The 13,485-nt window shown below is 49.4% G+C and overlaps 2 protein-coding genes across 5 annotated transcripts in view; one reads left to right on the top strand and one right to left on the bottom strand.

Annotated features, from left to right (window-relative positions):
• Positions 1-1,063: 1,063 nt before the first annotated feature.
• On the bottom strand, positions 1,064-6,084 carry RLBP1 (retinaldehyde binding protein 1). Of its 3 annotated transcripts, XM_090149011.1 has the most exons (9): positions 6,043-6,084; positions 5,172-5,277; positions 4,382-4,425; positions 4,091-4,219; positions 3,717-3,918; positions 3,210-3,388; positions 2,427-2,585; positions 1,966-2,076; positions 1,064-1,706 (listed from the first exon to the last, which is right to left on the bottom strand). In XM_090149011.1, the coding sequence occupies exons 3-9, from the start codon at positions 4,391-4,393 to the stop codon at positions 1,548-1,550; spliced, it is 951 nt and encodes a 316-aa protein (XP_090005137.1). In that variant the 5' UTR covers positions 4,394-4,425; positions 5,172-5,277; positions 6,043-6,084; the 3' UTR covers positions 1,064-1,547. The 3 variants fall into 3 exon arrangements, with proteins under 3 accessions (XP_090005137.1, XP_090005136.1, XP_031443883.1); XM_090149010.1 differs by lacking the exon at positions 6,043-6,084 and having other exon boundaries at positions 5,172-5,424; XM_031588023.2 differs by lacking the exons at positions 4,382-4,425; positions 5,172-5,277; positions 6,043-6,084 and having other exon boundaries at positions 4,091-4,243.
• A 48-nt stretch (positions 6,085-6,132) lies between these two features.
• FANCI (FA complementation group I) overlaps positions 6,133-13,485 on the top strand; it is a 23,177-nt gene continuing 15,824 nt past the window's right edge. For both annotated transcript variants that reach the window (XM_090149007.1, XM_031587730.2), the window contains exons 1-13: positions 6,133-6,277; positions 6,381-6,453; positions 7,096-7,226; positions 7,590-7,746; positions 7,827-7,884; positions 8,719-8,760; positions 9,281-9,404; positions 10,285-10,370; positions 10,574-10,706; positions 10,943-11,035; positions 11,504-11,640; positions 12,445-12,625; positions 13,046-13,133. In XM_090149007.1, the coding sequence (XP_090005133.1) occupies positions 6,194-6,277; positions 6,381-6,453; positions 7,096-7,226; positions 7,590-7,746; positions 7,827-7,884; positions 8,719-8,760; positions 9,281-9,404; positions 10,285-10,370; positions 10,574-10,706; positions 10,943-11,035; positions 11,504-11,640; positions 12,445-12,625; positions 13,046-13,133 (1,387 nt within the window). In that variant the 5' untranslated portion in view covers positions 6,133-6,193. The remainder of the gene's footprint in view (positions 6,278-6,380; positions 6,454-7,095; positions 7,227-7,589; positions 7,747-7,826; positions 7,885-8,718; positions 8,761-9,280; positions 9,405-10,284; positions 10,371-10,573; positions 10,707-10,942; positions 11,036-11,503; positions 11,641-12,444; positions 12,626-13,045; positions 13,134-13,485) is intronic.

Raw genomic sequence — 13,485 nt, 5'->3', positions numbered from 1 at the left:
GGCAGGTGTGCCAGCCCTCACTACTCCCCTGCTGGATCCACATGGAGCCTTCCTCTGCTTTCTGTGTCCTAGGAAGCAGAGCAAGGACTGCAGCATGAAGAGCAGTGCTGCTGTGGCACTGTCTTTGGTTGTTTGTCTTGAAAAGGAGGTGTGATTGCTTTGCCTGCCAAGCAAGCTGTTGTGTTTGCACTGGCTGCATAGTTGTCACACCTTGTTTCCCTGGGACTGCTGGCCCTGTGGAGGGCCCAGCACAGCCAGAGGTGCCTTTCAATCCTTTTCTGGGCCCTTGCAGCACAAGTCTGGCACAGCCCCAGGCTGGGAACTGCTGTGTGTCCCATGCTGCTCAGTGAATCAACTGGGGCTGGAGAAAATGGATTTACCCCCAGTTGGCTGCCCAGACAGGCCCCATCCTCCCAGCAGCTTCAGAGCAGACATCCTGTTTGGTTTGAGCCTGAGCCAGTGCCCTGATGAATGCAGCTCTTGTCAGCACTCTGCACCTCAGCTCGCTGCGGATGGGCTCTGGTCCTTGCTCTGCTAATGAAAGGCGTTCGTGTGCAACTGCAGAGCTGGGGGAGGGAGAAAGGGGCATGCTGTGCTGACAGGGAAGGCAACCAAGTCCTGGGCAGGCAGCAGTCCCTTGCTCTTCTCCATGCCCTGCTGTTCTCATGGCTGATGGCCAAGTGAGAAGTCCAGCATCTGATCAGCTCCTTCACGAGCCACTTTTTACTTCACCACCTCAGAGCTTCTGGTTTATAACCAAGAACACTTTGCTTTCCCTGGCAGGGAGATACTTCCTCCTCCTCTTCACACCATTACTTGCCTCCTGCTGACTCCAAGCTACAGGTGCTGCCACTCCTCACTGATCTCTTATGCCCTTCCCTGCCTCCTTGGTTACTTTTCATGGAGCTTTTCTGACCTGAACTACTCAGATCTGAGCTCACTGCCAGGTGCAGTGCTAGGAGAGGCAGCTTAGTTAAGGCTTTTAGAGGATTTAGGAGGGTATTCTGTGTGTCTTCTGCTGTTCTGTGGTTAGCATTCATCTCCTGCCCTCAGTGGCTGCTGTTCTTCCTCCCTGGCTGTCCTGCATAGCAAGAATTGGGCGCTCAGCTCTGCCTGTGCCACTGCTTGGTCTTGGTAGCACTATAACAGAACCACTGACCCATGTCTGAGACAACTGTTGTTAAATTCTTCTTTATTTCTTTGCATACACGTTTCAACCAGCCCTTAGCAGGGGCTTCTGCCGTGGCAGCTTCTGGCTGTGTTGCTCCCCAGTGAACAACTGTGGGCGCATAGAGCTGGCTGTGGAGACAGTGTTCTCTGTCTGTATTGCCCCACAGAAGTAAAGGCTAAGGCTGGAGTAGAGCAAGGGATGTGCTCACTGCATCCCAGCCGCTGCCAGGCAGCCTGCTGCCAGGTTTAGGGACAGGAACAGACACGGAGCAACACACCCAGAGCAGACACTCATCCATTGCTACGGTATGGTGGTGGTTGGGGTTAGGGGACCACCTCTCATCTTATTTTACAGGGGAAGGGGGGCAGCTCCTGACTTAAAGTGCCGTGTCTTCAGCTTCGATGCGGGGCCCAAAGAGCTGCTCTGCAGTTGCTTTGCCGTCGTACTTGGGCAGGTTGCCACCAAAGTCTGCTGGCAGTATGTCAGCATCGATCTCCTGGTAGAAGGACTCCAGCTCCTCGCCGTGCACAAACACCTGGCACAAGAGGAACCCTCAGCAGAGATGGGTGACTCTGCCCACAGCAAAGAAATGGCCGAGGGACCCTAGCACTGATCTGATGAGCTGCCTGCTTTTCTCATTGCCTAGCAGCAGGCTCCCCTTCCCAGGGGACATACCCAGCTCATCCACCAGCTGCTCTCAGCCCAAGCTTGTCCCCGTGTCTCCAAAAGCTGTTTGTCCCCCCAGCCACACTGCTTTACCCAGCCTCTGCCATGAGGCCCTTCCCCACGCTCACCCTCTCCAGCAGTTTGCTCTTCAGGAATGGTTTGACCACATTGTAGGTAGTGGTGAAGTACCAGGGCTGGTGGATGAAGTGGACAGCCTTGAACCGTGCTGGGAAGGAGTCCTAGGGTGCCAAAGCCAGACATAGCTGGTTACAGACTGTGCTGGCCACAAGAAGACAAGAGAGGAGGAACAACTGCAAAAGAAACCCTGGCACTGCCTCTGCTCCCCTTCCTCAGCCTCCCATTTTCCCTTCCATCATCCCTTTCTTATTCTGATGAACAACAGGATCCCAGAGGAGCAGCTGTCCCAGTCCTCAGAGCACCAGGGAAGCTGCAGAGCCTCCTGGATGGCTCATTGCTCCCATTTCACAGGATCACATGAAAAACAGGCTTTCCATGATGTTTTCTCATGGTAGCAGTAGTGGCAGTCCAAAACCCTTGCTAGCCCTAGGCACAGTCTTTTCCACCTCACCTGTAGCATGTCCACCATCTTCTTGAGCTCAGAGGGTTTGATCCCTGATGCCTGCTGCATGGTGAAGCCCTTGAAGTTCTCAATGATGCAGAACCCATTGATCTGGGTCTCTTCATTTTCCAGCAGTTTCTCCAAGATAACACAGTAGGCACGAAGGATCTGGTTGAGAGGAGAGACAGCAGGGTCTGCTATTAGTGTGACTGCAAGGTCTCACCTCCCTTAGACCTCAGGAGGTTCCTGTGGAACATTAGTCTGGGTCTGCTCAACTTCAGCTGGTTGTCCCAGGCAGCCCCAAAGCTTCAGAGCAGGGGGCACTGCGGAGGATGCTCAACCACTCTCTCAAGGTATCTCGCATCTGGGTCAGTGCTCTGATGCAGTGCCAGCAAATTTAGGGCTGAGCAGAAAACAGAGCTGGAAGAACTTGTGATCTCATGCTTGAAGGTCTTTTTGCCAAGAAGCCTTTTCCATTCTGTGTGCCAGTTTCCAACTCTGCCCTCAGGTCTTTCCTATCTAAAGCACCCTGATCTAATGCTGTGATGCCTCCCTTCACTGTGTCATCTAGAATGGGAGATACACACCCCAACTGTGCCCTGCATCAGAAAGAAAGAAGGGGAAATCTTTGAGATAGACCAGATTCCCCTGGAAGGATAAATTCAAAGTTCTGCATAAACCTGGATGGATGGAAGTTATGTGTGCCCATACAAATGTGTGTGTAAGGGATGCTCTGCTCAGCAGGACAGCCCCAGGAGCAGAACTATTGAGGGAGCAATGGCTTGGGCTGACCTCATCGAAGGTGATCTCCTCATAGTCCCAGTTCTCGATGTTGAAGAGCATCACTACCCGCCCATATTTGTCCCTGCTGGCCAGGATGCCGGGGTAGCCCGCCTCAATGGTGCTGCGCACAGCCTCGGGGGTCAGGTTGTCAAAGAGTTCGGGGTATTGCTGGCGGAAGTTCACATAGCCTGGGGAGAGATAGGAGCTGGGCAGGACAGCAGCTGCTTGCCCATCACGAAGCCAGGGGAGTGCTGGGGGAGCTCCCCGCCTCTGCTCCCCCCCACTTGGCACCGCGTGGGCATGAAATATGGAAACGTCCTGGGAAAATCTGGGTGAACAAAACAGCTCATTTGGGAGCCAGCACTGATAATTGCAACTCATTATCCGCCTGGCAGAAGCAAATAGGAATAGAATGGACCCAGCCAATGGCCTCCTTACTCCCTGTCCCTGCCAGCCCAGCCCAGGGACAGCTGGGAGGTACTGGAAAGAGGCAAGGAGCTGCCAGAGGACCCCCACCTTTCAGCAGGTCATAGGCCCTGTGCACATCAAACTTGCGGGCACGGATGAAGCGGAGGAAGAAGGAATCATCCTTCCCCTGCACCTTCTCAGCCACTGCCTTGCAGACATCCTCGCTGCCGGCCCGCTCCTGCACCAGCTCCCGCAGTGCTCTGACTGCTGCCTCTCTCTGCTCCTCAGTCTCATTCAGCTCATCTTTTGCCTGGGGGAGAGTCAGGATGGGGCCCTCAGCACCCACACAATGCCCTGAGGACCCAGGCACCCCACAGGGCCACCGGACCCAGCAACCCAGGGTGCATTTTGGCACCAAAAAGCAGTGTGGTCAGAGCACATCCCCCCCATTGTGCCCTACTCACAGTAGGGCCACGCCTCACCTTCTGCAGGGTGTGAGGGGGGATCTGCTGGCACCTCCCAAAAACAGGGCCGTGGTCCTTGGTGGTGAGGCGCTCCAGTTTGGTGCGCAGTGCCTGCTCCTCTTCTGAGACAATGCGGAAGGTCCCCGTCTGAGGTGAGAGGATGAGGGGCATCAGGCATCCTCTCCTGACAGCTCCCCATCTCCCTGCCCCACAAGGCTGGGGACAGCCCCGGTGCCTTGCAGGTCACTCTAGGGAAGGACAGAGTTGCACACAAGTAGTGCAATGAGATAGGGATGGGGCAGTACTCACAACAGCAGACATGTCTTCTTTTAGCCTTGATCAGCTGCAGTATTCTGGAAGAGAAAAGGAGGGATTACCTGTGTGTATCTGAAGACTTTGTAATCTTGGTGCCCCATCCCTCTTGCCCAGTCCCCACAGAGGATGTGCTAAAAGCCTGATGGACAGTGAAAGTGCTTGAGAAACACCAGGACTCTTTGCAGCATAAATGAGTATTGATCATCTGATGTCTTCAGCATTTTTTCTTTTGATGGGAAGCTGTGGGCAGAGACATCCCTGGGTTTCTGTGGGTTCCACAGCCTCATGAATTCACCTCTGCCTGCATCCAGAGCAGCACAGGACAAGATACCAAAGACCTGGCTTGTTGGGCTGTCCCATGGTTGCCAATGCACCTCATGCCAGCCCAATGAATCCTGGCACTGCCACAGTCCTATTGAGCAAATGGGGTCTCAAATGCTTCCCTTGGCCCTGGGACTCTTCCCTCACCCCTCCAAGGCTTACTGTCTGCGCTTTTGTTTGAGGGCAATGCAGAAAACCTTCAGGCAATTCCTTCGTCTTCTTCCTCTTAATGCAGACAAATGAGAAGGAAGGCCACCCTCCTCATCACCACCCCAGCACCATTCCTGCTGCTCAGCCCGTGTCAGAGATGTCTCTGCCATGTGTCCCAATGCCTCCTAGGGTTCCCCTCGCAAGCACCCCATTATTTGAGACCCCAAAATCAAACCCATCTCTGGAGGTCAGGGAAGTCCAGGTTATGGCACCCACTGCCGATGTTTGAGGTGTGCGTTGTCCCCATACTCACCAGGGTCAGGGAACCAAACTGTCCGTGGAGGTTGAGGGCCTGGGGGCTGCTGGAGCGGGGCTGGGCAGCAGGAGCAGAGTGGAGCAGCACGAAATCCCAGCGAAAGCTTTGTAGAGTCACCGGGTTGGGATTAGGCCGTCACAAGGCATCAACTCACTGCAGCTTTATCACTAAGTCCGCGTAAACCAGGCAGGAAACCCCACTAAAGCCTTCCAAAAGGCTGATGGGGAGAGGGAAGGAGGGAGCAGGAGGACCGGAGGGCGCACAGAGGGGCGGGATGCTGGGCCCGATTAAGGGTGTATAAAAGCTTCCCATTGTGTAACTGTGCTCATTAGTGCGGGGCCAGGGGTGGGCAGCCTGCCACCCCCTGCACCGGCCCCAGGAGCCGGGTGAGGGTGCAGGGATGGTGGTGGGACGTGGACCACAGGTGGAGCTTCCAGTGCTGGAGAGCAGTCAGCCTTTGGGATGTGGGCACAACGTGGGGGAGAGGTGTGGGGGTGGCGGCCAAATGGGGCCTTCAGGGGTGTCTCTGTGGGGTTAGTGCCACACTGTGTGCTCCCCCAGACCCGTGGGTGAAGCTGAGATGGGAAATGAGAACAGGAGCCCATTGAGGCCGGGCCTTGGCCGCTCTCCCGCTGCTCTGGGGATTTGGGGGAGCGGAGGAAGGGGCTTACACAAGGCATGTTTTGTAACACGCGGATTTAGGGATTGCTAACGCTGCACAGGGCCCCTCGTGCCCCGTGCCCGGCCTGGCGCCAGCGGATCGTGCCCACGTGAAACCCTTCACAGTGGCCAGGACGGCTCCGCGAAGGGGACCTCAATGGGCGCTTTGTGCCCGGGGATCGCCCCGCACCGCACGCGGGATTCGAACCCGCGGATCCGGCAGGCACGGGCGTACGCAGCTCTCGCGGACAACGGAAGTGACGTACGGGGGGGGGGCGGGTAGGGAATTGTTGCCATGGCGACGAGCGGCACTTCCGGGCGGGAATTTCGGTGCTGCGGCGGATGACAGCGACCGCGCCATGGCGCAGCGCATCCTGCAGCTGGCGGCCGAGGAGAGCCCCGAGCGGCTCCAGGAGGCTCTTCAGGGCTTGGCGGAGGGCGAGGTGCCTGGGGGAGGGGGTGCTCCGCCGGCTCTGTCAGGAGGGCGGGGAGCGGCTTCTCCTGCTCTCGAGTCGGGGCGGCTCACGGCGCGGCCTTCTCTTGCAGCTGGGTGACATGGTGACGAGGCAGGCCCTGAGGGGCAGGGAGACGGCAGCGCTGCTCAGGGGGATCTTCAGAGGTGGGTGATGCGTCTGGGGGCTGGTGGGGACAGGGCCTGATAGGGAAGAGGGGAGGTGAGAGGGAATGGCTTTAAACTAAAAGAGGGGAGGTCTAGGTTAGATGTTAGGGTTTTTGTTTTTTTTTTCATTAAGAAGGCGGTGAGGCACTGGCACAGCTGCCCAGAGAGTTATCCCATCTCTGGAGGTGCTCAAGGCCAGGTTGGATGGGGCCCTTGGTAGCCTGAGCTGCCCCCAGCCCATGGCAGGGGGTTGGAGCTGGGTGGGTTTTAATGTCCCTTCCAACCCGAGCCATTCTGTGATTCCATATGGGATTTTCTTCTGGGAGCCTTTAGGTGTCTTTCACTAGAACAGAACTGGCCAGCTGAAACTGAAGTGCCAAGCAAATTCTTCTCAAAACGTTGGTGCTTCCTGACTGGGCAGCAAGTTGAGAAAACCAAAGAGTGTGATAACAGAGCTGAGTTTTCCAGCTGTTTTATCCTAGAGATTCTCATTTCCTCTACTCTTTTTTTTTAATCTGTTCTGTCAAATATATAAACAAGGGAGCTGCAGTAGGGTGACAGTTTAGCCCTGTAAATTTCCTATGTAGTGACATGTTGTTCCTTGTATAACTCTTTTCTTGTTCTTTATTTTCTCATGATAAGGCTCCCCATGTTCCCAGCAAAGTGGTGTTCTCAGGAGGCTGCAGGTTTACAAGCACTGTGTCCCGCTTGTGGAATCAGGAGATCTACATGTAGGCAAAGTGTCTGAAATCATAGGGCTGCTGATGCTGGAGGTAGGAGCTTATTTGGGCTGGCTTTCCTGTGGTCCTTTAGTGAGCAAACTGAGGCACTTCACCAGACCTCTTAGGAAAATAAGCTACGTGCTATCCACAGATCTGCTTTGGTCTTGGAATTTGCCTTGCATGTAATATGATCTCTGGATATTTAGATCTGAACTCCAAAATCATAATTGTATTTATTTGATTAACTGTTCCATTCTGTGAAGGACAGCATAAAATAGAGGTCTTGGGGATTAACTCATTTTTTAGAAATGTTGCACTGTAGGAAATGTTGTCTTGTCCAAACGCTCACCAAATCAGGAAATGTGCAAGGAATTCTCCTGTGCTCATCTTCAGTGTTATTCCACCTCCTCCCAGGCTCGCCAGTTGCCAGGCCATGCGTTGGCTGAACTTGCCACCTTGTTTGTTGAAGTTATTAAGGGAGGCATCCTGTCTAATGGGAAATCCCTGGAGTTGTTTTCCACTGTTCTTACAATATTGTCCAACTCTAAGGAGAGCCTGGCTTATGGGAAAGGTAACCCTTCTCATCTCCTTCTCCCCAGTCTGTCCTCACTCCCTCTGAAGTGGGTTCCTAAAAGCCTCATGTTTTTTCAGGTGAACTGAATGGGGAAGAATTTAAGAAACAGCTGATAAATACGCTCTGCTCCAGCAAGTATGTTTATCTCTGCCAGCTCCACTATGCTTTAGTTTGTGTAAAAATCAGTCAGTGCCTTTTTTATCTGGGCTTTTTACAGAATTTCCTTTGACGCCCTACAGTTATGGAGCGAGTTAAATCTGCAGTCACTAGATATGTCCACATTCCTATTGTCTCCTCTTAGTTCTGTGGCATGTTACGTGTTTCATGTTATGCTTTGAGAAGGAGTTCAGCGGTACTGCCTGTTTCCTGTTCTAACATCATTGAATCTGTGCCCCTTTTTTAGCTGGAAGGGTGAGGAAATGCCCTATTTCCAGATTCTGTAATAGTGTCTCATGAACAGATTGCAGGAAATGCTAGGTTTTATTCCTTTCTTGACATTTGTTATTGTGAGGACCAGGACAGTTTGGAACCATTCTAAATCTGGATAATCAGGGTGGCAGTGGTGATTCTGGTTGAAAATCTGGCTTCTAATCTTGATATGGGAGACAGGAAAAGTGGATAAAGTGGTGTATGGGAACTGCTGAATCACAGCCTGAACCTCTGATTGATCACCTGAGGTGAGCAATGAGTCAGCCATGGGAGCACAGGTGAAGGCAATTCACCTGTGCTGCCAGAAGGGGTGGAGCCTGGGCTGTACCTCTCCTAGACCCATTTAAGAGCTGACTACCAGTGGGGAAGGATCTTTTCTGGAGATTCTTCCTTTTGGATCTATTCTTTTTTTAGTGTAATAACCTGCTTGGCCAAACTCTCTTGTATATTTCATAATTATAACATCACTCATTGATTATACAAGGGGTAAAAAATAATTCTACTTCCTCTCAGTTTTCTGACAAATGCTTATTTTACCAGGTGGGATCCTCAGTGTGTAATACATCTTGCCAACATGTTCAGGTAATTCTGTTTCCCTTTAGCAAGCATCAATGCTTTTTTGTGCTGCAGGTATGTCTGTGTCCTGTTTCACATGTAGTTTGGAGAAAAGAACAGTTTGGACATACCAGGCGCAGCTCCATGACTGCTTTGGTCAGTGAACGTCCACATCAGATCTGTGTGGATACAAAACACATCTGGGCAAGCATGCTCCAAAGACTGCTCTGAGCATAGCATGCTTCCCAGCTTCTCACAGCCCCATGTTTGGTGGCTATTGGCAGCTTAAGAGCAGAGACTTCTGTTGTATTTTCCTTTGTACGCCCAGTACTATAGGGAATGTTTTTAGTGCTCTGAGTTGCAGACCAACCAGTGGCTGTGTGCTTGTAAATGCCTTTTGAGTGGGATTGTGATTTTCCACTTGTGAGCTTTGACAAATTAGCAGTATGTTCTGACGAGGACTTTGGGAGCTGTTATGGATTGAATCTGCTGCAGGATTCTGAAGGAAATGAATAAAAATGATTAGGCTGCATCTTTGATTCAACAGGGATATTCCACTCTCAGGAGAGGAGCTGCAGTTTGTGGTGGAAAAGGTCCTTAGGATGTTCTCCAAATTAGACCTGCAGGAAATACCCCCCCTGGTCTATCAGCTGCTGCTGCTTTCTGCAAAGGTAAGAGTTTATGGGAGCTGGTCTCTCCCTGAGCATGTATCATGAGGAAAAGTATATGCAGGCTGAGACATGGGCTGAATTTCAGAGAACTCTGATTGCTCTCATTGTGCTGTAAAGAGCAGGACATCATCAGTTTATTTGGTTTTGTTGGTTTTTTTCCTCTATCTTTAGCTTGGAAGAGCTCAGAGGAAGATACAATTTTGTTCTTGCTTGTAAGAGCAAACCTTTGGGAAATAAGGGATGACCTCAGAGCCAGGAGGTAGCAGACTGGATTGTCTTCAGTATTTTTAAGTGTGCCTTTGCTCACTGTGATCTGCTTATTTCTATTAAAACAACAGCTTGTGCAGTGTGACTCTCTTCTGGATTGTAGTTTGATTTGTATTAGAAACACCTCACCTCCTGTGCTTGTCCAGCAGGCAGAGGCTGCCAGGTACATACCTGTCCTTCATTGGTGTTCTGGCTCTTTTGCTTTATTTGTGACCAAGTACATGCCAAAGTACATGATCAAAACAATGACAAATTACCTGTCTGTTACAGGACGTCATTTGTATCCATTAGCCAAAATGTAATGACAGAAATAAGGTTAGGAGTTTGAAAGCCTTCCTAATTTATCAGTTGGAAAGGATCTTTCACCAACAAAAAAAAACACTTGAGATATTCAATTTGTTGCGACTCTTCAATAATTGCAATCAAAAGAAGTAGACAGACTGAACCAAGTAACTTCACTTAGAAGTGGGATAAGAGCATTCCCCTACCTCAGCAATTTATGAAGGGTGATAAAGAATACCAGGATGTTTGTAATTGGTGTAAGAATAGAGTGGTGTTCTTCTGGGGATCCTGCAGACCGTGTATTTGCTTAATATAATGTTCTACCTTACAGGGCAGTAAAAAAACTGTTTTAGAAGGAATCATCAGTTTTTTCAATCAGCTGGACAAGAGACAAAAAGAAGAACAGAGGGTTCCACAGTAAGTTCTTCTCTGTCATGCCCTTTCTTGACTGCAAATACCCACGTAGTAACCTTTGTCCTCTCAATATTCCTTATACGTGAGCTGTCAAATCTTAAACAAATAGATACTTCTTGACACTTAAAAAATAATCTATGGCATTGGATGCCTTGGTGGTTTTCTTAAAGTTTTTTTGTTTGTTTGTTTTCTGATGAACCTTACAGATCAGCAGACCTTGAGGTAGCCACGCTGCCCCTAGACCAGCTCCGCCATGTGGAAGGTACTGTTATTCTCCACATTGTTTCTGCTATCAACCTGGATCAGGACATTGGCGAGGAACTAATCAAACATCTAAAGGTATGGCAAAGATTGAACAGGCACTGTTTTTGAAGGTGTTGAAGCAAGGCTTTTACAATCAGTGCTGGTTGTCTTTAGAAGGGGTTGAATCATGTTATGATCATTTTATGATATTATGAAGTGTTAAGTGTAAAGAGCTGTGTTCTTTTCTGTACCACAACAGCAGTGTGATATGAGCTTGGTAGCTTTCTTCAGCTTGTGAGGTCTTGCAGTTGAAGTAGCTTACTGTTTTCTAGACTGAGCAACAGAAGGACCCCGGTAAAGCCCTGTGTCCCTTCAGTGTGGCCCTTTTGCTTTCAATTGCAGTGAAACACAGACTGCAAGAGCAGGTACGTATGAGATAAATACGCAGGAACTTTAATGGGATTGTACCCTGCACTTTCTTGTAACAGAAAGGAAGAATTAAGTTATAGTCATATCAGAATCTGGGTAAAAGTGGCTTCAGAATGCTCACAGGGAGCCAGTTAGAGGTACATTATGGTTTACTTAATACTGTAAAAGACCCTGGAGCACTATCAGAATTTTCCAGAATCATGATTCCTGTGGGCTAGTGCTGTAGTGTGGGAAGGGAAGCAATACCTTCCTTTTCTAATGTTTTGGCTCTGTGGTAGTTACCCCAAAGTGCATCTGGCAGCAGGTTACCCTCCTTGAGGCACTTACTGAGGTTGGTGTATTTGTTCTGTGAAAGAAGGAGACCTAAAACTTCTGGCAGATTAGCTCTTACTGGAACATACCCAAGACTTTACAGATCCCATTTCAAAGATCATTTCCTCGCACTCTATGATTTTATGTTCCAGATATTTGATTTCTTGAAAACATCAATCACAAGAAGCTGCAAGGACTTGCAGTTCCTACAAGCCTCCAAGTTTCTGCAGGATTTGTGTCCTCAGCAATATGATGTAACAGCTGTAATTCTGGAGGTGGTGAAAAATAGGTGAGTTGTTGCCACATGCTGCAGAGTACTCAGTGGACTTTGGAAGGGGGAGTGTTTCAGCCTTGCTAGAGTTCTCTGGGATCACAAGATCACTGCTGACCTGTTGCCAGCAGTGAACAGTGTTAAAAATTAAAATCCAAAGTTTCTATCACAGTTTTATACTGGTGAATTTAAAGAAGCAAAAAGATAGATATATAAATCTGCCCCTCCACCCCAAATCTTGGCATATGATGTTACAGAGGACTGAACTGATCAGAACCATGTCTGTTTCCTAGCAGGAAAGAAGATGAAGGTATGAGTCACACTGCTTGCTGTAGTTTATGTTCTGATCAAGGCATGAGTGATAGCTTCATTCACTGTTTGCTTTCCCTGTGTGGTTAGTCCTTTAAACATCCTGCAGGATAGCTCTGTGATCTGTCATTTAGTTTGATGTAAGGTATTCCTGTTCTGACTTGATGACCCAGAATCGGTAGAATCTATACCTTTAGACTGCAGCTCAGGGTCACTTGTGGGTGAGATCTGAGTGCAAACCATTCCCCATAAGAAGGAAATGTGTGGACTGGATCGGAAGTCTGGTGGTTGGAGAACCAAGAATGCAAAACACAAGGGCTGAGCACCTGCCCCTCAGCTTAAAGACAACCACGAGTTTCAGAGGGATGGCTATTTCCCTGGTGCGAACAAGCATCTCTCAGTGTTGTTTTGAATCTGGAATGACTGTGGAAGATTTTACTATAGACTGGTCTAATCTAAACATTTCCTGTGACTAAGCTGCTTCTTTCCTGGTCTGTTTAATGTTTTCCTCAGTGCGTTTGGCTGGGACCATGTTACTCAGGGACTGGTAGATCTTGGCTTCAGCCTAATGGAATCATATGAACCAAAAAAGTCCTTTGGAGGGAAAGCTGCTGAGACCAATTTGGGCCTTTCAAAAATGCCAGCGCAGCAGGCTTGCAAACTGGGAGCGAGTATCCTGCTGGAAACATTTAAGGTAGTGTATGGTTTGGAGAGCTTTTTGTCTGGGCAAGACTATTCTCCTTTTCTCTTTGTAAATGGTATCAAATCCTTGCCAGCGGTATCCACATGAGTAATGTACAAACAATACAAGATTTAGTCTCTGTTTTGCCTTTGTCCAGCAGGAAGAGATCATCTTCATAATGACCCAACCCTAATCTATTCTATCTGCTATGATACTTGTGTAATCCATATTATACAAGGGAAACTGCATAGGAAGTAGAGAAATTCAGAGGCACAAAGAAAATGTGGTAGAAGTGAGATTGAAACAGAATCTTCACTGAAGGGGTAAATTTGGATTTGGCTTTGCACTGCACTGGACAGGACCTGTGCTCTGATACACAGGAATATCTTAAACTTATGTAGGTTTTAATTTTATTGCTCTTTCTCATTTCAGGTCCATGAGCCCATCAGAAGCGATATTCTTGAGCAAGTTCTGAACAGAGTCCTCACAAAAGCAGCATCTCCTGTCAGCCACTTCATAGGTAAAAGTAAAGAGAGAAATGTGTACAGCTCTGTTGACACTTCTGTATGTGACTTCTCACATACAGAACCTCAGCTCCTACAGAAGTGACTTGAAGCCAAGACAATCAGTTGTTCCTTCTTTTTATTGAGGTGTCAGCTGCCTCAAATCACCTTGCATTTGTCGCAAGTGAAAAATGTTTCCAGGCAGTTGCCATGGAATAACTGACGCACAGAAATCAGTAGCTGTCAGTTTCTAGCCTTACCTTCCTCGTCATCCTCGGGTAGGTGCTTGGGAGTCCCTGGGGCTGCAGGGATGCCTATGCCGAATCCTCTTCTCTTATACCTCAGTGCCCTCTGGTGGGGCGAGGCCCT

The sequence above is a fragment of the Phasianus colchicus genome, chromosome 12 (genome assembly GCF_987193195.1).
Source record: "Phasianus colchicus chromosome 12, bPhaCol1.hap1.1, whole genome shotgun sequence".
NCBI lineage: Eukaryota > Metazoa > Chordata > Aves > Galliformes > Phasianidae > Phasianus > Phasianus colchicus.
Note: the sequence above shows the minus strand (reverse complement) of the source record. Positions and strands in the feature narration are given on the sequence as shown.

Coding starts and splice junctions, on each gene's coding strand:
- RLBP1 (XM_031588023.2), bottom strand. CDS start 4,243: ATGCCCCTCATCCTCTCACCTCAGACGGGGACCTTCCGCATTGTCTCA. Junction 2,586..3,209: donor AGGAGATCACCTTCGATGAG/GTCAGCCCAAGC, acceptor CCTCTCAACCAG/ATCCTTCGTGCCTACTGTGT. Junction 2,077..2,426: donor AGATGGTGGACATGCTACAG/GTGAGGTGGAAA, acceptor TTGGCACCCTAG/GACTCCTTCCCAGCACGGTT.